This window comes from Salvelinus alpinus, chromosome 24, assembly GCF_045679555.1.
Source record: "Salvelinus alpinus chromosome 24, SLU_Salpinus.1, whole genome shotgun sequence".
In the NCBI taxonomy this organism is placed as follows: Eukaryota; Metazoa; Chordata; class Actinopteri; order Salmoniformes; family Salmonidae; genus Salvelinus; species Salvelinus alpinus.
In genome coordinates this window covers 811,585-837,483 of record NC_092109.1, presented here as the reverse complement: position 1 = coordinate 837,483, position 25,899 = coordinate 811,585, and the positions used below count along the sequence as shown (strand labels likewise).

At 43.3% G+C, this 25,899-nt stretch overlaps 1 protein-coding gene across 7 annotated transcripts in view; it reads right to left on the bottom strand.

Annotated features, from left to right (window-relative positions):
• LOC139551982 (rap guanine nucleotide exchange factor 1-like) overlaps positions 1 to 25,899 on the bottom strand; it is a 106,037-nt gene that overhangs the window by 16,763 nt on the left and 63,375 nt on the right. For 4 of the 7 annotated variants that reach the window (XM_071363313.1, XM_071363309.1, XM_071363310.1 and 1 more), the window contains exons 3-12: positions 20,713 to 20,891; positions 18,137 to 18,293; positions 17,589 to 17,677; positions 17,301 to 17,453; positions 14,622 to 14,681; positions 10,539 to 10,653; positions 10,023 to 10,209; positions 8,040 to 8,573; positions 4,775 to 4,992; positions 262 to 429 (exon numbers count right to left, since the gene is read on the bottom strand). In XM_071363313.1, the coding sequence (XP_071219414.1) occupies positions 262 to 429; positions 4,775 to 4,992; positions 8,040 to 8,573; positions 10,023 to 10,209; positions 10,539 to 10,653; positions 14,622 to 14,681; positions 17,301 to 17,453; positions 17,589 to 17,677; positions 18,137 to 18,293; positions 20,713 to 20,891 (1,860 nt within the window). The remainder of the gene's footprint in view (positions 1 to 261; positions 430 to 4,774; positions 4,993 to 8,039; positions 8,574 to 10,022; positions 10,210 to 10,538; positions 10,654 to 14,621; positions 14,682 to 17,300; positions 17,454 to 17,588; positions 17,678 to 18,136; positions 18,294 to 20,712; positions 20,892 to 25,899) is intronic. The other 3 variants (XM_071363315.1, XM_071363316.1, XM_071363311.1) reach the window with 2 other exon arrangements.

Genomic DNA, 25,899 nt, shown 5'->3' with positions numbered 1-25,899 from the left:
ACAACACACGGCATAAAATGCACACGTAAGTACACACACACACCATGTGTGTGACGATAGCACACCGCCATGGTCATCAATGTCGGAACCATGCCAGGGACAAACAACAACACACAGGGACCATGTGCCATTCAGTAGAATCAGAATATCATAAAGGCAGTTCCACACAACACACAAGACCACAGCAACAAACGGAAACTGAACACACAGCACACGGGAGGCCCGGCCTCTGGGCCACCGGGGCCAATCAGGTAGACTCACCGTGGGCGTGGTCAGCGAGGAGTGTCCACTAAGGTAGGAGGAGCTAGAGACCGATAGGCCGAGCCCCAGGCCAGAGCCCACCTCCTCTGTTGCCGCCACCAACGAAGGCTGGAGGTGGCGCGGCAGAGAGGAGGATGAGGAAGAAGAGGGGGAGGAAGAGTGGGAGGCCTGAGGAAGAGAGAACGAATTATAAAAGGAGAGGGGATAGACAAATAAGAAGAGAGGGGCAGTGAGAATAGGGGGAGAAAAATAAGAATTAAAGAGAAGATGAGAGAAAGGTAGAAGACACAGAAAAAATAAAGACGGAACTTTATCACACTAAGTAGAGAAAGCAGAAGCAGTTTAAGATCAAATCCCGTTTCAGAATCAGAGCGATGAGAAAAAATAAGAAACCCCCACAGTGCTCTTGATAGTATCACCGCTCTTTAATAAGCTTTACGTATCGGCCTCACAGCCTTCGTCAGAGCTATAAAAGACAGAGTTAAAGAGAGTTAAGTTGATAGCATTAGTACAAAATTAAGTCTTGTGAATGTAGACATGCAGAAACTTCGACCACAGAAGAAGAAAAACACAGAAGACGCCTTGTTGCGGACACTGGACATGAAGCCAGCCACACGGTCAGAAAAGGTCATTGCTAAGCGTCATCTCTAGGGGTTAGAACACACAAAAGAGTCAAGAGCTGTTTAGCCCATCGCTCAAACAGTGTTTGGATCTGACCATCTTAAACCTAACGTCTTGCTCTCTGAACTGTTTTGCTTCAAAGAAACCAGGTCAAACTACACACCCCGAAACAGGAGAAAGGAGAAATATGATTTTCGCTTTCTCTCTTTTTCTCTCGCCATCTTATTATCTGACTGGCAGACCATCTAAATTGCTTTTATTTTCTCAAAGCCGTGTAAAATCAGAGTTTTTAAAGCCTGTAACATGGTGGCTTACTGAAAGGCAGGACGAAGACTAGGAGATACAAACAAGCTTATCCTACCCGGGCCACAACCTCTTCAAGCCCCCTACACCACCAGCCAAGATTACCAGGAGAGACGGAGGAGGAGGAGCAAGGAGAGAAATACAGTTGGACTGTACAGTTGTGGCCAAATGTTTTGAAAATGACACAAATATCAATTTTCACAAAGTTTGCTGCTTCAGTGTCTTTAGATATTTTTGTCAGATGTTACTATGGAATACTGAAGTATAATTACAAGCATTTCATAATTGTCAAAGGCTTTTATTGACAATTACTTGAAGTTGATGCAGAGTCAATATTTGCAGTGTTGACCCTTCTTTTTCAAGACCTCTGCAATCTGCCCTGGCATGCTGTCAATTAACTTCTGGGCCACATCCTGACTGATGGCAGCTAATTCTTGCATAAGCAATGCTTGGAGTTTGTCAGAGTTTGTGGGTTTTTGTTTGTCCACCCGCCTCTTGAGGATTGACCACAAGTTCTCAATGGGATTAAGGTCTGGAGGGTTTCCTGGCCATGGACCCAAAATATCAATGTTTTGTTCCCAGAGCCACTTAGTTATCACTTTTGCCTTATGGCAGGGTGTCATTCATGCTGGAAAAGGCATTGTTCGTCACCAAACTGTTCCTGGATGGTTGGGAGAAGTTGCTCTCGGAGGATGTGTTGGTACCATTCGTTATTCATGGCTGTGTTCTTAGGCAAAATTGTCAGAGCCCACTCCCTTGGCTGAGAAGCAACCCCACACACGAATGGTCTCAGGATGCTTTACTGTTGGCATGACATAGGACTGATGGTAGCGCTCACCTTGTCTTCTCAGTAAAGCTTTTTCCCGGATGCCCCAAATAATCAGAAAGGGGATTCATCAGAGAAAATGACTACCCCAGTCCTCAGTAGTCCAATCCCTGTACCTTTTGCAGAATAGCAGTCTGTCCCTGATGTTTTTCCTGGAGAGAAGTGGTTTCTTTGCTGCCCTTCTTGACACCAGGCTATCTTTCAAATTTCTTCGCCTCACTGTGCATGCAGATGCACTCACACCTGCCTGGTGCCTTTCCTGAGCAAGCGCTGTACTGGTGGTGCCCCAATCCCGCAGCTGAATCAACTTTAGGAGATGGTCCTGGCGCTTGCTGGACTTTCTTGGGCGCCCTGAAGCCTTCTTCACAACAATTGAACCGCTCTCCTTAAAGTTCTTGATGATCCGATAAATGGTTGATTTAGGTGCAATCTTACTGGCAGCAGTATCCTTGCCTGTGAAGCCCTTTTTCTGCAACGCAATGATGACGGCACGTGTTTCCTTGCAGGTAACCATGGTGGAATGAGGAAGAACAATGATTCCAAGCACACCCTCCTTTTGAAGCTTCCAGTCTGTTATTCGAACTCAATCAGCATGACATAGTGATCTCCAGCCTTGTCAACACTCAAACCTGTGTTAACGAGAGAATCACTGACATGATGTCAGCTGGTCCTTTTGTGGCAGGGCTGAAATTTATATTTGTGTCATTTCTCAAAACATTTGGCCCTGACTGTACAGTATAGTAGAGTAAAGTGTACAACAGAAATCATCAAACTAAAAGGCTGTGAGTCTTACAATGTGGTTGGCGGTTTGCAGAAGGAGAACAGCAGACCAGGCCACTAGAGGATTATGACCCCCTCCGTCTCTCAGTGGTAGGTTATGTATAGTATTGTACTGTAGTGAGGTCTGCAGGAGTGCAATCTGAACGTGAAATCCAGGCATGGAATTGGAATACATACACATATCTCCCACAGACATCCATGCATGATTTACATATGTCTAATCCAGCAGGGTAATTTCATTTTCTGGTTTTCTAGTTGTGGATAAATCAGGCACTAAGTGCAATATCCACTCAAGAGTGCACAATCCATTGCACCCCTACTGGCTCACAGTCAATAGCCCATGAGTCCATTGGGCAGTTCCAGTAGCCATCTAGTTTCTACCCATGTGTAGTCTTCAGCAAAATGGCTGACAAACCACATGACACCAGTGTGTAACTGGTGAAACAAAAAAGGTTCACCTCCACAGGTTAAAGCAGAATCTAACCTCTTTTATACCTCAACCCTCAGCCAAGTTGAACCAATCCCCATTAACCTGAAGAAGTTTGGGCCAATCATATCCATCTGACCTCCGCCTGACCTCCTTTGCCCCTCCCCCTGGGTTCCCCCCTCCATTGACTGATTGACCGACCGGACTGTCAATCAAACAGACGTCTCAATTAACCTAGGGCAACCAGGATTAAGATAAGATGACTGGATTTGATAGATAGAATGATATTGAGAAAGACAAGTCTCATCTTCTCTGGTAGGGGTTACCACCGACATACACCACTTAGAGCGAGAAAGAGAGAGACTAGGCACACTGAAGAGGACTGGGGGTAGATGGAGAGATAGAAAGAGAAAAAATAATGAACAAGAGACTTGTTAGACTGATCTGAACAGAAGAGGGGAGAGATAGAGAAAATTGATGAGGAATGGATTCCTGCAGGAAGGGAGCTCTGGAATTACTATCCTTCCCAGCCAACCAGCCTGCAACCACTACACTAGTGCAAGTTACCTCAGAGTTCTTATTCTGGCTCGTGTTCATCAGGCCTCAAACGGATGAAAAAGGACTGAAACAGGATAGGGACTACCTAGAATTGTCCAATAAGAAATGCTCAATTTAATTGAACTGTTTTATGTTGCGTGCCCTCATGAACACAACCCTGCTTCACATTCACCTCCATAGGGGGTAGTTTTGTTTTATTAGTCGTACGGGATACACATGGCATATATCGTCCAACTCGAGGCTTACTTGCAGGTTCCTTCTCGGCGATGCAACAACAATAAGAAATAAAACATAAGAACATGAACATAAAAGTAAATGACTCAGCAGAAAATAATAAATATTTTGGCTTAACTATAACACAGGAAGGCACAATTTCTAGTCCAACATTTACGTTTTGGGGTAGGGGGATTTGGGGGCAAGTGTTTAAATAATTTATAGTTGACACATGTTCCACACCACTGGTTGCCAATGACCTATAGACAGGGGTCAACTGTCCTCTGGGGTGTCATCCAGCATATGACCACCGTGGGAATCGGACCTCTCACCTTTGACCTCCAGGCAATAACTACTGTTGTGATCTCCACAGCATGCAGCACCATGACCTCACTGTTTCACCACAGGGGGCTTAAACTGTCACCTTTAACATTTCCTCATTTAATTGTTGATTTAAAACTAAGTAAAAAGTGTTAAATCACCGACCTTAAACTCCTACAAGTAAAATATTTAATCATTCAGCACTCAGCCATGACTGCATGGATGTCCACCTGGAAAGGAGACCTTACACAAGAAACCTTTGGATCCAAATTCTCCATGCCTTCCCAGTGTGCACTTGCACGCTACACCATCATAACCAGTGCATCGATCTCTACGGAGGATTGCGAAATTCCACTGGTGAGGTCTGAGGCGGGGCGGTCAGTAAGGGTAAAATAATGTGTGATTGGGTGGTGAGGACTTGAGGAGGAACCCACACACACACACACACACACATAGACACTCACCAGCTGCCTCTGCTTGGGGGGCAGGGCGGGAGGTGGGAAGAGGGGTATGGGCAGGGGCTCGTGGACTGAGTCTGTGCTGCTGAAAGAGTCGTTGAAGCCGTAGACCTCCTGGAAGCGCTTGTTCCTCTGCTCGTAGATGCTCTCGCTCTGCGGCGTCTGGTAAAACACTGAGGGCTGGGGCTCCGAGTAGTCCTCCACAAACTGCATGTAAGCCAGGACTGGGGGGGGGGGGGGGGGTACACGGCGAGACATTAAAAGTTATTTCAAGTGAAATGTTAATATGCACACTACCATGCATCAATCATATGTGATGCAGGGAATTATAACTGCAAGAATAAGCGTCATTATTGAAAAGATAACTCCCTTAAACACAATATTAGCTCTGCATGTTCCTAAGATAGGAGTGATGTAATGTTAAAAGGGGTCAGTTTGACAAGAAATGGCATAGCTTGACAGGAAGTGGCATCATAGTTCAACAGTCGCGAGAGGGTCAGTTGGTAAAGCATGTAGCTTGCAACGCCAGGCTTGTGGGCAATGTTCCCTCAAACATTTTTTGGCACTGAGCAAATTTTAGGTCTGCTGAGCGCAAAAATTATGTGCAACTTCCAGCGCACATTTACTGTGAACACTGAGGCTGTACCCGCTTTAAGTTACAGTTTTAACAGTGGCCAAGTAGGCTACTGTGGCTAATTGATCATAATGTAGGTCTACCAGAGTGGCCTACCATCAAAAACTATGGAGAAAATGCATCTCATAACATTTTAACATGGAAATAGCGGTTCTATAATTCAGCCTACAGTAGCAGCCAATGTGTGGTGTTCAATGTAGGCATGAGACTTTTGAAAAAAAATCATGCAGGGCTTGACATTAACCTGCTTATCCACTTGTCCTTCAGACAAGGAGGTGACTGAAAATGTTATTGTGTTGTTTTGTTTGATGCAAGAAACCATTTTACAAAATAAAATGCATTATTATAGAGAATCAGACAAATTATGCTACCCTATGCCTATTGGCAACTTAGCTTACGCAAGCCTGTCTCAAAACACAACACTGTCCATTTTAAGACAAAAAATAAGCTCTTTACCTGATTCGCTTTTCAAAGATGTCAAGAAATGTATATGTTTTGTGCTCTGTAGGAAGCAATCACTCCTCTATTACTGACTACAAATAATCTATAACTGGGCTAATAACTCACTAACTAGCAAAGGATATGAACAAAATGTGCACACCTGGCTACATGCAGCTCTCGCTTTGACCTCAAAACAAGTGCATCTACCCACAACCGCTCATGCTGTTAACACAGTCCAGTTCAAAGTAAACGGCAGAGATCCATATATGGCAATGGTCTATTTGCATATAGGCTTACCGCAGCTCTGATTTTTTTTATACTACACCGGTCTGTGTAGAGTATGGGCTGAGTAGAGCATGTCAATGCAATAGAAATCCTACTCCGATGCGTTTTGCCTGCGACAAAATCTCTTGCATAGTTTGTTTTGTTATGTTGTATTGAAAGTGACTCGTATTGCGTTGATTCGATCACTATTGCCACAGTAAAGGGAAACGTTGATAGTGTTAACAGGGAAAACTCAAGAACAGTGGTCACCAACCTTTTCTGAGTCAAGATCACTTGGGAGTCAACCACTCAGATTTTTTTTAATTTTTTTACATGACTTAAAAATTTAAACCTATGCAACATTAACCAATTAAAAACAGCAATGAGGTTTGTGCAGTGAGCTATAGGCCCAAAACATAGTCACCGCACATTGGCTTTGCTTGAATTGCCCTGCCAATGCATTCTTGTTCGGTGACATTTTTAAAAATGATTTCAAAATTTGAGGTAGGCTATATGATCGCACCGGTAATTGATCTGTGGTATTACTTGTGAAGCACAGCTGAGTGAGCATACATTTAAAGAATTTGCTTTTTATTTTATTGGGCTGATGGTGCCTGCATCGAAATGGTCAGTCTCAGAGGGAGAGAGCAGCAGACTGAGGGTCCACCTCTCAACATCCCTCCGCTATACCTTACCAAAAAGGGACAGTCTACCAGATGATGGCAAAACTAGAGTCGCACAGCATTATTTCTGCCTCATGCACAAATTCATGTTGTTACTCCAATGAACTGAGAAAGGGAAATATTCCTCAATATTAAAAAAGACCCCGGCCGCTAATAATAACAACACAAGCCTATAGATACACTTCCCTACTCATTCATTATTGCTGCAGTGCTTCTTGTAGCGCTGAGTGAAAATAGGAAGAAAACACATTTTATGGCTTAGAACTGTCAGCACCTTTCTGAGTAACAACTTAAACATGAACTCCCTCATAAAAACAGCATCTCTTTGCTGTATTCGTTGACAGTCTCTCCCCAGACATGGTTTTAAACGTTTTGAAATCTCACAGTATCAACTTTGCTGTGGCTTTCTTTTATGTCTGCTACATTACTGCAGACATGGTCATCTGAGCCATTTGATTGGCCAGCGGTAGGCCTATAGTGCACTTGATTTGCACTCTGGGCCCGCCGGGAAGGCAGGGTTAAAATGGTTCAAAATGGCAACAGTTCGCCTACCTGGCGTGCACGGCAGCTGAATCGGGTGCATCTACAGCCAACAGAAATCGGATGCATCTACCGTTTTTTACAGAAATGTTTTGCGATCTACTAGGAATGCCTTGGAGATCGACCAGTCGACCGGTTGGTGACCACTGAACTTCACTCAACTTTCTGGAGCAATCTCGTGCTTCTCTCTGTGGGCTAATATTTCTGCGGGGCTACTGCGCCCACGCAGCTTAGAGGAAACATTGGTTGTGGGTTCGATTTCCGCTCTGGAGCGTCCACTAAATGACAAAAATGTAAATACAGGAAATTACATCATAGCTTGGCAGGAAGTTACATAATTGCGACCTCTGTACCCAACTGCCAGTGGATCAGGAGTCCATTGTGCTTGTCCTGGAGTTACACTTCCTCCCTCTATTCTCTGTGGCAGATTTCCTAAACATGAGTCATGCATGAATGACACTGCAGAAAAGTTAACACTCTAACCACCTCTCTCCCTCAGTCTTTATCCTTTCCTCCCTCAATCTTCCTCTTGTTTAATTTCTCTCTCTCACAGTGTTTTGCTCAATTATCTCCCCAAACCATCTCCTTCCCTTCCTCAATCATCCTCCTGCTCTTTTTCTTTCCTTCTCCCTCTCAATTTTCCTGTAATTCTCTGTCTTCCACTCCTTCTATCCTTTTTTCCCCCACACCCCATCTCTCCATCACTCACCGTGCTTGTTCCTCTTCTCGGGCAGCGGCGGTGGACTAGAGGGAACGTCTGCGTTCTCGCTGGCCAGGTACTGGGCCACAAACACGCCCCCGTTGCTCTGGGGCATGGGTGAGATGGGCGTGAAGAGGGGGAAGGGGGGCGTGGGGTGCAGCAGCTCCTCTTCCGACAGGTTATCGTACTGCGAGGGGAACCTCTCGTACAGGGGCCCCCGCGAGGAACCACCCCAGCACCCGTCCGGATTGGGCGACACCTGAGCGCTGCGCCGCTTCTTCTGGGGTAACGCTGGAGGCGCGCTGAGGCGGCAAGGGTGCAAGGGGCTGATGTGAGAACCGGGCTGGGGGGTCCAGTATTCGGAGTGGGGAGCGGGTGGGGAGCTAAAGCGGGTGGGAGGAGGGACGGGGGAGGATGACTCGCTGTGGGACTCAGGGAGGGGCGACAGAGAGGTGACCCCTGAGGGGGCGAGGGGGTCCCCAGTGAAGACTGAGAGGTCCTGGTGGAGGAAGTCATAGTCCGGGTCGTAACTCTCAGTGTTGTCTGAAGAGAAACAGAGGAGAGATCGAGAGAAAGAGATAGAGGGAAACAGTCTTTGAAATGCAGTATTGGTGGTTACGGTTAAGCTGTTGACATTTGAAGTGAGTATTTTAAAAATAGAGTGCTCTCGTGTGTGAGAGAATATGCCTCTGGGTATGATAAGTGCACACGTAAAAAAAATGCCCCGCCCCCAGAATTTGGGGCAACCAATCGCAGCGCTCCGTTGGATAGTAACTGTCTCTAATCATGCTCGTGTCCGTCATCCTCGGACAAGCTCTAGTTTCAAATCCATGGAAGCCAAACAGCTGTTTGTGTGTGTGTGTGTATAACATATGTGTGTCCCTGACCAGTTAGTGTGTGTGTTTACATGGGTGTTTATATATATATATATATATATATATATATATATATATATATATATATATATATATATATATATATAGGAAGTTTGCATACACCTTAGCCAAATATATTTAAACTCAGTTTTTCACAATTCCTGACATTTAATCCTAGTAAAAATTCCCCGTCTTAGATCAGTTAGGATCACCACTTTATTTTAAGAATATGAAATGAAAGAATAATATTTGAGAGAATTATGTATTTCAGCTTTTATTTCTTTCATCACATTCCCAGTGGGTCAGAAGTTTACATACACTCAATTAGTATTTGGTAGTATTGCCGTTAAATTGTTTAACTTGGATCAAATGTTTTGGGTAGCCTTCCAGAAGCTTCCCACAATAAGTTGGGTGAATTTTGGCGCAGGCCTCCTTGCTCGCACACGAGTTCTGCCCACACATTTTCTATAGGATTGAGGTCAGGGCTTTGTGATCTCATCTCTAGGAGGCAGAACGCATCTCCTTCCTTAGCGGTATGACGGCTGCGTGGTCCCATGGTGTTTAAACTTGCGTACTATTGTTTGTACAGATGAACGTGGTACCTTCAGGTGTTTGGAAATTGCTCCCAAGGATGAACCAGACTTGTGGAGGTCTACAATTTATTTTCTGAGGTCTTGGCTGATTTCTTTTGATTTTCCCATGATGTCAAGCAAAGAGGCACTGAGTTTGAAGGTAGGCCTTGAAATACATCCACAGGTACACCTCCAATTGATTCAAATGATGTCAATTAGCCTATCAGAAGCTTCTAAAGCCAAAACATTTTCTGGAATTTTCCAAGCTGTTTAAAGGCACAGTCAACATAGTGTATGTAAATTTCTGGGATACAGTGAATTATAAGTGAAATAATCTGTCTGTAAACAATTGTTGGAAAACTTACTTGTGTCATGCACAAAGTAGATGTTCTAACCGACTTGCCAAAACTATAGTTTGTTAACAAGAAATTTGTGGAGTGGTTGAAAAACGAGTTTTAATGACTCCAACCTAAGTGTATGTAAACTTCTGACTTCAACTGTATGTATGTATGTATGTATATGTATATGTGTGTGTGCATCCCTACCCAACGTTTCACAGCTAGTATTTTGGGAGCACTGTCCGCTGTCCTGTTCCATGGAGCAGAGATGCTCGTCAGACTTGCTGAGCTTTCCCATGCTGCTGCAGGGCGAGAGGCGCGGGGAGTTGCCCCTGTACGACTGGCTACCGCCTGAGAAACGCCTCTGGGGGAACTCCTGCTCATAGTCCTGCTGCTGCAAAGACACAGAGACGGAGACAGACAGGCAGGTGGACAGACAAACACAATGAAAAACAGGCACAGATGTCAGCAACAGTTTCAGGAAATAATAGAGAACTTTGTGGAGCTAGGATCTGTTAATGGCTGGCCTAATCAAGTCTGATCACTAGTCTGTATCGGCCCATTATAGTCTGGTAATCCACCCTAATCAACAACATACTCTGACAGTTTCTCTAGACCACTGTACTACCATTACCATTGGACAAGTGGAATATGTGGGTGTTACTCAACAATAACCGTACAAAGTACTGGTATGTGTCTCTGGTGAGGTGTGTGTGTTGGTACCCGTCTATGGACGCTGCAGGGCAGGCTGGAGCCACGGCTCATGGGGGTCACCACTGCCACCCGGGTGGGCGACGGGGCCGACTGGCGTTTCTTTGGGGGCAGGGCCGGAGGAGGACTGGAGAGAGAGAAGTAGGATGTAGGACCATCAGTGAGAATGGAGCTTTTTCGGCAGGGTTGGGGTCAATTTGAATTTCAGTTACTTTATGAATTGACTGACTTCAATTCAAATTGACCACAACCCTGTTTTTCGGGCTTCTGATACACAACCAGCTCACAAATACAAGTAGGGCATTGGTACACACACACAGTTTACTGCTCCTTGAGCTGGATGACAGTAGCTACATTTCCATCCAATTGGCGACAGATTTTCATGTGAATATACTACAATCCGCATAAAAACAATACGCACATTTTCCCACCAGAGATGAGTTTCCATTAAATTGACCTGTTGCGGATAAAATCCTCTGCGTAATTACCTAGTGCACATAAAAAGTTTAATGGGTTTCCATCGTATTTTCAACTCCACTGATGGTTTTGTCAAAAATAAATGTTGTGTATATGCCCACTCTGGTCTTGGCACGTGTGCTCTAGCCAACAGCTCGCAGATACAGTGCGGGTGGGATAGCCTACACGATGAGATTATTATGGACAAAAGAGAGAGATTATTTTTATTTGTCAAAAGGCAGCCAAAGCATCGATCATCATGACACTAGAATAAGACCCTAGATATTTATTGGAAAGCAGCATTAATCACTGCATGCACTTTCACCACCTTGTGAAGTTCATAACTTATTGAATCTATAGCCTAATAAACTGCATTCTTTATCGAGTCGTAGTGGGAGGACCACACAACATATCATCGCGTGAATCCAATTTTACTTCGATATGACGGTTATTATATCAATATTTGCACATAAAGGCATTTCCATCGCCATCTCTCGCGTAATACATTTTACAGACACAAAAAGATCCCACCTTGTCTCGCGTATTTTGTTTTGTCGACATATGGAAAGTTTACTAACAAATGTGCTGTTTCCAACATGTACTTTGCTCACTTAAAAAGGTTGGATGGAAACCTAGTTACTGAGGGGTTATTATGGTAAAATCCAGAGGTGGGACCAATTCACTATTATTCGAGTCACAAGCAAGTCTCAAGGTCCAAGTCTCAAATCAAGTCCCGAGTAGAACCGGTCCAGTCTTGAGTAAAGTCCAAGTCGTGCATACTAAGAGCAAGTCAAGTCAAGTTTTTTCAAGTCAAGTAAAAAAATAATAATATCTATACAGACAATGACTTGTTCAACTACAAATCTTTGTCTATTTATTGAGGCTACCAAACAGCCCTTTCATTATTTTGTCTACAACACATTAGCAGTCAATATCAACTAGGGATATCCTGTCACATTGGACTCCAGAGAAGTGACAGAGTAAGCAGGATGATATGGCCTACCTGTACGCGGCAGAGTTTGCAGGACTGAATGGAAAGCATGATCTGTCTGTAGCCCTTTTCTTCCCCACAAAAATGTATTTGCCAGAATATGTTACATCTTCGTCCCATAAGTATCGAAGGTAGTGCAATGTTAAAGCCATCTTTAGACATATAGCCAGTACCACAACTGAGGTATATAATTATGACCCACCCAAACTAGGCCTATCTGAAATATGAGAAGGATCAATGAAATCACCAGGTAGCCTATTGTTTTGGCAAAGATACATCCGTAGCAGATTGCTAAATGGTACCTTCTATGGATTATATTAATTTAGGTAGGCTACTCTGTTTTTGCCAGGCAAAACCAGAGAAAATTAAACAAGCGCTTTCTGGTCTGCATTTGTACACCAATGCTGATGACTGGTTATTGGTCAAGAGTCAAGACCTGCAACTCTTTGGTTCTAAAGCACAGATAAGATGTTTAAAAAAAAAAAGAAGAAGAATTTGGTCCAATGCGTAGGCCTGTTAGTGACCAGATCGAATAAGCAAAGATATAAATATAAAATACAAATGGTAGTCTATATGTAGCCGATAAAATAACATTCTCAATGCGCTAGCTTGTTGATTGACAATTTGTTGGTCAAATCAGAGAGCCGGGTTTGCGTTTCACTAGCCAATACATTTTTTCCCCCAAGTGTGATACGGTCTCTGGCTGCGTGGAGAGTAATCCATGGAGACTCTGTGCCACAAAAAGAGTGACAAAACCTGGCCAGATCATTTAAAGCCATCAGTCTCAAGTCAAAGTCGAGTCCCGTGTCTTGACACTCCAAGTCAAGTCAGTTTATTTTCTATTAGGTCAAGTCATCAAATGTAACTCAAGTCAGACTTGAGTCCAAGTCATGTGACTCGAATAAAAATCAGCATTACGTCCTTAATGCCTCGTTTTCAATGACATCTGGAATACCCCAACAGAAGTTGGTCCTTCCAGGTTATCACACTGCAATCACCACAAGTCAATGTCAGGTTAAAGAAACAGCATAAAATCAGCAAGCCATGGAGACATGGGGACCATGACAGGGAAAGTAACAGGGTTGGGGTCAGCTTCATTTCATTTCCAGTCAATTCAGGAAGTACACTGAAATTCCATTTGGTGTACCTTTTTAATGTTACACATAGAATTTGTTTGAATTTTTGTATTGTAATTTCAGAAAATGTCCATTATATATGTGGTGCTAATAGTGAAATTATAGTGTTTCACAGTATTATTTCCACACCAGTATTATGGGCATTCTCTGAAATGAAGAAAATCTTGTTTAACACCTTTAAATGGAATTGACCCCAACCCTGGAAATTGATGACATTCATGACGTGTACGCACCATAGACATACATATATACAGTTGAAGTCGGAAGAACAACAGCAAATTACCTTGTGAAGATGCTGGAGGAAACAGGTACAAAAGTATCTATATCCACAGTAAAACGAGTTCTATATCGACATATCCTGAAAGGCCGCTCAGCGAGGAAGAAGCCACTGCACCAAAACCGCAATAAAAAAATCCGGACTACGGTTTGCAACTACACATGTGGACAAAGATCGTACTTTTTGGAGAAATGTCCTCTGGTCTGATGAAACAAAAATAGGACTGTTTGGCCATAATGACCATCGTTATGTTTGGAGGAAAAAGGGGGAGGCTTGCAAGCCGAAAGTCACCATCCCAACCGTGAAGCATGGGGGTGGCAGCATCATGTTGTGGGGATGCTTTGCTGCAGGAGGGACTGGTGCACTTCACAAACTAGATGACATCATGAGGAAAATTATGTGGATATATTGAAGCAATATCTCAAGACATCAGTCAGGAAGTTACAGCTTGGTTGCAAATGGGTCTTCCAAAAGGACAATGACCCCAAGCATACTTTCAAAGTTGTGGCAAAATGTCTTAAGGACAACAAAGTCAAGGTATTGGAGTGGCCATCACAAAGCTCTGACCTCAATCCTATAGAACATTTGTGGGCAGAACTGAAAACGCATGTGCGAACAAGGAGGCCTACAAACCTGACTCAGTTACACCAGCTCTGTCAGGAGGAATGGGCCAAAATTCACCCAACTTATTGTGGGCAGCTTGTGGAAGGCTACCTGAAATGTTTGAACCAAAGTTTAAAAAAAATTAAGGCAATGCTACCAAATACTAAGTGTATGTAAACTTCTGACCCACTGGGAATGTGAAGAAAGAAATAAAAGCTGAAATAAATCACTCTCTCTACTATTACTCTGACATTTCACATTCTTAAAATAAAGTGGTGATCCTAACTGACCTAAGACAGGGAATTTTTACTAGGATTAAATGTCAGGAATTGTGAAAAACTGAGTTTAAACGTATTTGGCTAAGGTGTATGTAAACTTCCGACTTCAACTGTATGTATGATTACATGACATCATTGGTACACAATCATGCACCAAGCTTTCCCCTGATTGGACTTGGGCTTCATTGTACGCCATGAGGCAATTACGCATAATTAGGAACTCAAACGTGCAAGATACAGCTCTCCACCAATCAGTTCCTCCAGCAATCAAGACACTTCCGGGATCCAGATTGGATAGTTATAAAGGGAGCGGGATTTCATGATGCAGGGTAATGACCCTATAGGCTAACATACGTGTCAGTCTTTGTGGATCTCCTTTGGGCTGCTACAAAGTGGTCAGTAGCCAAGTGTGCTCTGTTCCCCAACAGACATGGAGAGAGGGATGGAAAGCACAGATAGAAAAATATGAAGTGAGAGAGGGAGGAAGAGAGGAGAGGAAGAGTGAGAAAAAGAGAGACAGCAGTGCAATTCAAAATCATAGTTGTCATATTATCTGATCTTCTGGCTAAGCCCAATGTCTATGGATTTGTCAAAGCTCTGCTTCCTTACGCACACAGTGACTGAATAAGTGACTGCCTGCCTATAACCCTCAGTTTCCAACCTCTTATGACTATCCTTTTCAACTTAAGAGAGGAAGATCTTCTAGGCTTAAAAACTCTAGAGTATTAGAATTCCCCTTTGAGATAAAATGTTTTTAAAAGTCTGAACATAGTCTGGTTTTTCCACTGACAGTGGATGTCCCAAATGGCACCCTAAATCCCCATGGGCACTGTTAAAAAATAGTGTACTACATAGTGAATACCCTATATAATGCTCTGATTTTAACTAGAACACTATGGGGCACTGGTCAAAAGTAGTGCACTACTATTTGGAACACATCCTTAGCACTAGATGAGATACCATGAAAGTGAGTTTCACAGACTCAATTAGGCTTAGTTCATAAATAGACCCTCTTGTCAATAAAAAATTATTCATGTTGACTTAGTCAACGTTTCAGTTGTATCTTCGCTTCACTTCCTCTTTGGTAGAATTCTATACAGAACAAAAATATAAACGCAAAATGAAAGAATTTACTGAGTTACAGTTCATATAAGAAAATCAGTCAATTGAAATAAATTCGTTAGGCCCTAATCTATGGATTTCACATGACTGGGAATACAGATATGCATCTGTTGGTCAGATACCTTAAAAAAAGTAGGGGTGTGGATCAGAAAACCAGTCAGGTATCTGGTGTGACCACCATTTGCCTCATGCAGCGTGACACATCTCCTTCGCATAGACTTGATCAGGCTGTCTGTGGCCTGTGGAATGTTGTCCCACTCTTCTTCAATGGCTGTGCGAAGTTGCTGGATATTGGCATGAACTGGACCACGCTGTCGTATACGTCGATCCAGAGCATCCCAAACATGCTCAATGGGTGACATGTCTGGTGAGTATGCAGGCCATGGAAGGACTGGGACATTTTCAGCTTCCAGGAATTGTGTACAAATCCTTGCGACATGGGGCCATAATTATCATGCTGAAACATGAAGTGATGGCGGCGGATGAATGGCACGACAATGGGCCTCAGGATCTCGTCACAGTACCTCTGTGCATTCAAATTACAAATCGAAAAAACGCAATAGTGTTCGTTGTCAGTAGCTTAGGCCTGTCTGCCACCATGGGACACTATGTTTACAATGTTGACATCAGCAAACCGCTCGCCCACACAACGCCATACACTCTGTCTGCCATCTGCCCGGTACAGTTGAAACCGGGATTCATCTGTGGAGAGCATACTTCTCCAGCGTGTCAGTGGCCATCGAAGGTGAGCATTTTCCCACTGAAGTCGGTTACGACGCCGAACCATAGTCAGGACGACGAGCACGCAGATAAGCTTCCCTGAGACGGTTTCTGACAGTTTATGCAGAAATTCTTTGGTTGTGCAAACCCACAGTTTCATCAGCTGACCAGCTGTCTTAAAACTTAAGACATCTGTGGAGTTGTGTGACAAAAACTGCACATTTTAGAGAGGAATTATATTGTCCCCAGCTCAAGGTGCACCTGTGTAATGATCATGCTATTTAATTAGCTTCTTGATATGCCCCACCTGTCAGGTGGATGGATTATCTTGGCAAAGGAGAAATGCTCACTAACAGGGATGTAAACACATTTGTACAGAAAATTTGAGAGAAACACACTTTTTGTGCGTTTGAAACTTTATGGGACCTTTTGTTTAAGTTCATGAAACATGGGACTAACACCTTACATGTTGCTTTTATATTTTTGTTCAGTTTAAAAACATATTTGCCTACACTGAAGAACAAGTTGAGAAGTTCTAATGCTACAGGACCACAGAAGCAGTCGCTGACACAATGTGGTCTGCAGAACCGCTTCTGCTTTTTCTGACCGCAGACAGTCGAGAATGAGGGACCATGTCCGGTTCCTTCTTATAGACTGTGGGAAGGGGGGGGGGGAACTTCTCTTTCTACATAAGACCGTGGCGGGGGAGGTTGCATGGGTCTATAGTACGCCGATAGCTGGCAATATCCATCCGGACGTTCAAAGCGGGGTGGAATGTTCCATAATGATGAAAAGTTTTTCATGAGTGAAAAAGTTGATCTACATGACCGCTTAAAGACAAACAGACCACTCTCACATGGGTGCATCTCAATAGTCTAAAGTAGCTTCCTCGCCTTGTCTCCAGTGTTTTTTAAAATATCTCAAAGCAAATTCAATTAATTGCAGATGAAGACAGGGGGGATGAGAAGATGAAGCCCTATAAGATTATTTGAACATTTTGAATACACCATAAATAAGACCCTGAGTTTCTTCTCACCACCTGACTTGACCAGGAAAACTGTGGGCCCTAGTGTTAAAACTTTAGGCCCTAAAAGCAAAAGGCCCAAAGATTCGGTCTGGTGGGACCTGCTGCATACTATTGATAAGACACTGTTGATTATATCTAAAGATGGCCCTCCCAGTGTTCCTAACCTGAGCGCATCCATCTTCAGGCCAGGGAGGGGGGGTTTGGGCGGGGCTATATCCTCCTCTGCCATGTCCGTCATAGCCTCGGTGGGCGGGACAGTGGGCGTGGTCTTACTCAGGATCTCCCGCTCCCGTTCCGTCAGGGGCAACTCGGATGTGCTGGAGACATAACAGGAGAATGTGTCAGTGTGTGTGTGTGTGTGTGTGTGTGTGTGTGTGAGAGAGAGTGTGTGTGAGAGAAATGGTCAAGTCTGGTGTGTGTAGGGGTGTTTGTGTGCGCGCATGTCCACTTACCTCTCCGGTGTGGCAATAGGTGGTGGTGGTTTGTTGAGAGTGGTGGGCGAGGGTTGCTCCTGTTTCTCTATGGTGAGTTTGACCAGTTCCTTTAAGAAAAGCACACAACTCCAGTCAACAACTATTGATATTTATTTAAATGTACATTACACACTACAACTACTGTTATAAGTGGTGTCAATTTATTGTAGGGGACAGAGGTTAAAATAGTGTCCAATACACTATCATATTGAATGACTTGTTAAAGAATTTGACCAGGTTTCACGTGGGAAAGAGGTCTTCTGACCTCAATGGGACTACCTGGTTAAACAAAAATATATTTGAGATGCACTTGATTCAGCTTGGCATTTGTACTTTTTGGGACTTAAACAATGGTTCCATTGTACCAGGCAAACTAAATCAACTACAGCTTAAGTATTTGAAAGTAGGCATATTTGACAAATGTATTCAACCCAGGTCTGCAAGGGAGAAACAGGGAATATGACCCTCTGTGAGCCCCAGAGAGCTGAAAACTATTGTTTCACATTCCCACGACCGTCTCTTCTCACCTTGACCCCGTCTAGCACAGCCTTGATAACGGTGGTGACCGCAACCACGTTGTCCTTGTCTTCCAGGTCGATATCATCCAGCATCACCTGGTCGGACCAGCGGATCAGGTTGGCCAGGCTCTGGTACACACGGTTGTGACACGACGACACCGCCGAACTAAGGAGAGGGAAGGGGGAGGTCACGAGTGATAGTTGGGATGGGGGGTGGGAGGGAGTAGATTGCCATAGATTGAGAACACAGACAACTAGACTAAAGGACTACTAGGGTATCTTTTCACCAGCTCTGAGGCAGGCATATGTATCCACACATGGGGTTAACTCAATATTTCCCCTGTGGTGGTATTACATGCAGAATGTGTTTGTGTGCTGGAGGGATTTGTCTGGTTGGTAACTACAGTATAGTGCCTGTGCTGAATTGAGCATTGAGAAACAGTAGGGTGTGGTGAAGGTTCAGACCAGTCCCAACACGCTGCAGCTGATTCACAACTCTGGAATATCCCTCCACTGCCTCTACAGGAATCAGCTCATAGAAATATTATCTATAGAACGAGCCTTCCCATGAGTTTACTAGTCAAATTGTCAGGGTTAGAGGTTCCAAGCCCCGTCTATAGATGATATTTCTATGACACAGCTACATTTGGGCTGGGGGCTGTATGGGCAAAGTGGAGCCAAAGACTAGGGCTAAGGCTAGTAGCCAGGATGAACTAACTATACAGGCAAGAGGAGAGTCAAGCAAATGAATCAGCAATAACAACTGGCGCTGTATTCATAAGCATCTAAATCAGCTTTTTGCTTTTAAATCACAATAATAAAGATTACATGGACAGTGGGAACTTGATCCTAGATATGACTCTTTATGAAAATGGGCACTGGACCCAGGTTCTTCCAGAAGCAGTGGCGTAGGACTCGAGTCCCCGAGGCTGGGGTGTGATCGGTGATCTAGATCTGTATGGTTATTACGATAGGCCTGTTAACCTGGGGATTGTGAGTTTGACCTCTAGGGGCCTGAGAAGTAATATCAGGTTTGGGGTCTGCGGCTGGAATGGCACAAGGAGGCTGATGTGTGCGTATGTGTGTCTGAGTTGAGGAGGTCAGACCCCCAGAGACCCATTCCTCAACCATTGTAAGCACTTTGTCACTCAGCACTAAAAACAGGGTCCGGATACAAAACCTGTCACATCTGACCCCCTTCAACAATGACTGATGGTGCCGTGCTAGCTGTATGCAAGTTCTGGCAAGCAGAGCCATTCCAGAGGAGAGAACTCCAAGTCTCTCTTTCAGGACTTTACAAAGACAGAATGTTCTATAAAATATACTGTTAAGTGAAGCATTTGTTGTGGGCTGTATTCATTTGGCACCAAACAGAAGAAAATGGACTGAAACAGGGGGAGGGACTACCTGAACTTTCTTTTCTGTTACAAAACATTTTGTTACGGTGTGCACTAATGAATGCGACCCAGTTCTCTTTCTAAGCAGCTGTAGGTGTTCTAAACAGCTACGGTCGATTACATTTCCCCCCATTCTTTTCCACCACAGCGAGTCACATTCCAGATGAGGAGATTAATAGGGACAACATGAACATGATGGTATGAAATACCTGACCGGGTCAAGATGTACACTGAATAGTCCAGGAAGGTTATTATGCCTCACTATTAGGCTTGGGCAATATACCATACACCACGGTATCTATACATACCTTTGGTATGATTTTCAATACTGGGGTGCATACTATGCCACTGTTTAACTATAAGTTAACTATCTAAGATGTGCCAAATAAATTATATCCAGCTCAGGGCTCCAACTATGTATTTGGTTTGCTAACTTGCTAGACGGCAAGATCAAGCTTCTTGCTTACAGCAGAGACAATCAATCCCCGAAATTGTTTTGTGTGCCCAAATGCATTTGTATTTTTTAAAGAAATAGCGCCACTTGTATGCACTTCCTGAAATACCATATGCCCCGGTATGGTACACATATATGTCAAGTGTAGATCCTGATCATTTTGCAACATCCGTACCTTTTTTTTAATAGAGAAATGTTTACAACAGGACACGACACATTACTTCTAGCAGCCACAAGCAGCTAGCTAGCAGTTAGCGATCACACCATTGGATTTGTGCCACAAATGCTAAACATGTTGCATTTCAAACAGTGGCCAGGTAAGCAAAACCAAAGCATGGATCGCTGTCATACCTTGTCCATAGACTGCTTACAGGGTAAGGAAACCAATAGATAAAGTGATATCTCACCCAAATCACAAAATTAAGTTACATCTTGGGGCCACCATTTGTTTATGTTATTTTGTGGCAAATCTGCAAGAATGCTTTGTGATGTAGCAAAGCCCATATCACTAAGTTGCAACATGCCTAGGCTACAATATATGAGAAATTACAGACTAAGATGCCACTACCCTATGCTAAATACTCACCTAAGCCCATATACTTTTACCTGCATACTATTTTGCATGCTAGCCCCCTATGACATTGAAAACACATTGAAAATGCATATTTTTGATTGAAAAGACTTTAAACATCTTGTGCTCACTATAAGCCCTTCTACATTCTCAGCCCACATACCTGTGTGTTATGCGGGCCTCCACCTGCACCAGGGGTAGAATGGCCTCCAGGACCTTGCTGGCCGAGCCAGGCAACATCTCCAGCACCTTCTTCTCCACCATAATCTTGTCAACTATGGTCTTGAAGTAGCGCAGAGCGCTCACCACCTCTTTCTCCTGCTCCTCCAGCCGACTCACCTTCTACAGAACAGAATTAATGAAAATCATGGTCAGCTTAGAGGAAATCTGAGTCGTTTTCAGTAGGCAACGAAAGGATGGAAACGGGGAGGGTGAATCGGGGAGGTACTATTTGAACCTGTTGTCATTTTCTATCGCAATAATCTATCGCCATTGGCGTCGACAAATCGGGATCCTAATAAATCTAATCAAATAATGGCCCCAATGAACACAATGAAACATGGTAACTTGGAGGAAACCATCTTCCTATGATATAATAATTGATATGGAAAAAATTAGCATTTTCAAAAGAAGCTTAATCCAGCCCTTAAAGCAGGGTTGTCGAAACTAATTTTGCCCATTGCTTGTTGAATGTAATGCTCCCTGACTGTCTGGTGATTATTAGTCAGCTGCACAGCCATTAAACTGTATGAATACAGGTCCATTATAATTTCTACACAGTTTTGATTTGGTTTTACTCAAACCACCCGCAGGCCCGGATTGGGCAGGAAGTCTGTCACTCCAGCCTTAAAGGGATGGTTCGGGATTTTGGCAATAAAGCCCTTTCTCTACTTCCCTGGAGTCGGATGAACTCATGGACACCATTTTTATGTACCTGTGTCCAGTATGAAGGAAATTGTAGGTAGTTTCGCAAGCCCCTGCTAACTAGCATTAGCGCAATGACTGGAATTCTACAGGCACAGCTAGCATGCTAGGTCATTGCGTTAACGCTGTTATCAATTGCGCTAACGCAAGTTAGCAAATTTCTTCAAACTGAACACAGACATTAAAATGCTATCCATGAGTTCATCTGACTCTTGAGAAAGGGCGTTATTGAGAAAGGGCGTTATTGCCAAAATCCCAATCTCTCTCTTTAAAATGACAGCACACATTTTGACAAAAACAATGCAAAATGTAGCATTGTCCAAAGAGACAGATTCCACACATACAGTGGTTCCTCCTTTAAAAGTTGTGTCATACTGCGGACACTGCGTGCTGCTGCAGCATTCTGTGGCACGTCATTTAATTCTCAGCCATTTCTTATGTTACTGCAAGTTATTTCTAGTTTGACCACCAGAGGGCATCTTTGAGAAGCATTTGATGGCATTACCAGAGAATTTAAAACCTTTTTTGTAATAACATAGTATATGGGATTGATTTGAAGAAATTTGGCTTAATTAATTTGATTAATATTATGGTGTTTCCATTCAGAGAAAAACGAAACCCTCTGGGTTTCCGTTAGGATGGAATGGAAAATATCCCGCTGTACAACGTGATGATTGGGAGTAGGCTACAGGATTGGAGATTCTAAATTGTTTGCCTTCATTTGACAACTTTGTTCCAATATTTCTGTTAATCAGTGATATTTATTCCCATACATTCATTATGGATCAATAACTAAATCAACATCTGCATTTTTCACCCTGCCAGCTCCTATTAGTTCTATTGAGCACCGTGGCACCAACTCGCCTTCCGAACGTTCTATTCCCAGCTTATCGTTCAACGTCACAACGCCTGCTTCGCTATTGTTGGCAATGAGACCTGCTCACGTTGTTTTATAGTTAAAATGTAAACAAAAATAAATATTGGAACTCTGTGGTGTTCCCATTGTTGCCTATGGGGGAAATATAGGCATGTCTGTCTATTTGGCCAAATATCTTGCAATGTGTATATATTTAGATTTTTTTCAAGTCGGACTCGATTTTTAAATCATGAGAATCTCCTCTTTCTAATTATGTAAGCCTAGGCAGCTAGCTCGGTTGTCATCAAATGCTCGTATGGAGGCATGCCGGTCTATTTCGCCAAATATCTCACTGTGTATATTTAGTTTTTTTCGAGTCGGGTGTAACCGGTGTGAAATGGCTAGCTAGTTAGCGGGGCGCGCGCGCTAACTAGCTAGAGGGTCCCTGGTTTGAACCCAGGTAGGGGCGAGGAGAGGGACGGAAACAAAACTGTTACATTGATGCTGTTGACCCAGATCACTGGTTGCTGCGGAAAAGGAGGTCAAAAGGGGGGTGAGTGTAACCGATGTGAAATGGTTAGCGGGGTGCGCTCTAATAGCGTTTCAATCGGTGACGTCACTCGCTCCGAGAACTTGAAGTAGTTGTTCCCCTTGCTCTGCAAGGGCTGCGGCTTTTGTGGAGCGATGGGTAACGATTCTTCGAGGATGGCTGTTGTCTATGTGTGCAGAGGGTCCCTGGTTCGAGCCCAGGTAGGGGCTAGGAATGGAAGCAAAACTGTTACATGGGCACCATTTTAAAATCAGGAGAATCTCCTCTTTGACATCTATGTAAGTCTGGGCAACGAGCTCGTTTGTCATCGATCACTAGACCAGAAATAGTCAGGTCATATTTTCCCCCTACTTTTTCATTACGCAGACATAAGCACAGTTGACACCATCGAGGTGCGAATGTTTACTTTCTACACAAGTTTTTTTTTCTTCCAATTTCATCCGACAAACAGATTGTAGTGGTAAAATAAAAAGAGAATTCCATTAAAAATGTATCCAAGCATCACTCCAGTCAAAACAGGCTCTGTGAACATTCAATTCCATTAATTTGCTATGGGCTCGTGCTAGTACTCCAGTTTAGCCAACGTCCTTAAGCCGTTTTTCAGCCTTGGGTGAATTTTGACTCATTCTATTGTCGTAAGGACAGCGTAGCTAACAAATTGTCAGCCAACATAACGTGTAAGGTAACTTATTTGAAAAGTCATTACTTTATTACATTGAGTAGCAAGCTACCCCTTGGTTGTAGCAAGCTGCCTAAGGTAGCCTAGTGGTTAGAACGTTGGACTAGTAACCGAAAGGTTGCAAAAACAAGGCATAATTATGCTCTCTCTATCCATCTGTCACTCGTCTGCAGGTATGTTTTGATGTGAGAGAGGAAGCCAGTCCCGTCATCGCCACCTCACCCGCACTTAAGATAACCAGCCTTGGGCCCCCAGTTGGCCCGAAGGTTAGGAGACACAGCAAATGTGATGAACTGAGAGAATATTAGGGTAGCACTGTAATTCAAGAATCATATGCTGTCTGCCGCTGTTCTTACCTCTTTCCCTTTCTGTCTTTTACACCTCTCTCCCCACCTCGTTTTTCTTCCTCGTTTTATAAAGCACACCATATGTGCATTGTACAGATTGAACTTGTATTTATAATACAATATTACAATGATCATAATTATAATGCATTTATGTATTTATAACACCTGGATAATGAACTTATTTCAATAAAAGCGTTTCACATTCCCCACTGGTTGAAATTAAGTATCTCATTGAAATACTATCCTGTGTCCTCAGATCAATGAGGACGAAGGGAGTTAGATATGCGTCGTTTTTCCCCCTGTATACAGTGGGGAGAACAAGTATTTGATACACTGCCGATTTTGCAGGTTTTCCTACTTACAAAGCATGTAGAGGTCTGTAATTTTTATCATAGGTACACTTCAACTGTGAGAGACGGAATCTAAAACAAAAATCCAGAAAATCACATTGTATGATTTTTAAGTAATTACTTTGCATTTTATTGCATGACATAAGTATTTGATACATCAGAAAAGCAGAACTTAATATTTGGTACAGAAACCTTTGTTTGCAATTACAGAGATCATACGTTTCCTGTAGTTCTTGACTAGGTTTGCACACACTGCAGCAGGGATTTTGGCCCACTCCTCCCTACAGATCTTCTCCAGATCCTTCAGGTTTCGGGGCTGTCGCTGGGCAATACGGAGTTTCAGCTCCCTCCAAAGATTTTCTATTGGGTTCAGGTCTGGAGACTGGCTAGGCCTGCAGGATTTTAATCCATGACGGCGTAGTGTGTTACTAATGGTTTTCTTTGAGACTGTGGTCCCAGCTCTCTTCAGGTCATTGACCAGGTCCTGCCGTGTAGTTCTGGGGTGATCCCTCACCTTCCTCATGATCATTGATGCCCCACGAGGTGAAATCTTGCATGGAGCCCCAGACCGAGGGTGATTGACCGTCATCTTGAACTTCTTCCATTTTCTAATAATTGCGCCAACAGTTGTTTCCTTCTCACCAAGCTGCTTGCCTATTGTCCTGTAGCCCATCCCAGCCTTGTGCAGGTCTACAATTTTATCCCTGATGTCCTTACACAGCTCTCTGGTCTTGGCCATTGTGGAGAGGTTGGAATCTGTTTGATTGAGTGTGTGGACAGGTGTCTTTTATACAGGTAACGAGTTCAAACAGGTGCAGTTAATACAGGTAATGAGTGGAGAACAGGAGGGCTTCTTAAAGAAAAACTAACAGGTCTGTGAGAGCCGGAATTCTTACTGGTTGGTAGGTGATCAAATACTTAGGTCATGCAATAAAATGCAAATTAATTTTTTAAAAATCATACAATGTGATTTTCTGGATTTTTGTTTTAGATTCCGTCTCTCACAGTTGAAGTGTACCTATGATAACAATTACAGACCTCTACATGCTTTGTAAGTAGGAAAACCTGCAAAATCGGCAGTGTATCAAATACTTGTTCTCCCCACTGTATATGAATTACAAATCAATCATGTTTCTAGTCCATTGCATAGTTACAATGTGTAATCATTGATGTCCCAGGAGCAGGAGTGGTAAACACTGTTGAAGTGTCTAATTGTAATACATACAGTACATGCAGACACAGCATCATTCAAATAATGGAGTTTGATATGACTGAAAAAGAATGTCTCAGATTCATACCTGAACCGCACCTTTATTTGCCAAGGAAGAGTACATGATCAGTGAATATATTCAAATGTACAGGCTACAATGTGGGAATCTCATGCGTGGTATAACTATAATAATAATAATAACTACAGTGCATGTGTAATTAAGGACTTGCATCCTTGGCACAATAAAGCTATTATATTTTACTCTATCCATATGTAAAATTATAGCTTCCGTCCCTCTCCTCGCCCCTACATAGGCTCGAACCAGGGACCCTCTGCACACATAGACAACAGCCACCCTCAAAGCATCGTTACCCATCGCTCCACAAAAGCCGCAGCCCTTGCAGAGCAAGGGGAACAACTACTTCAAGGTCTCA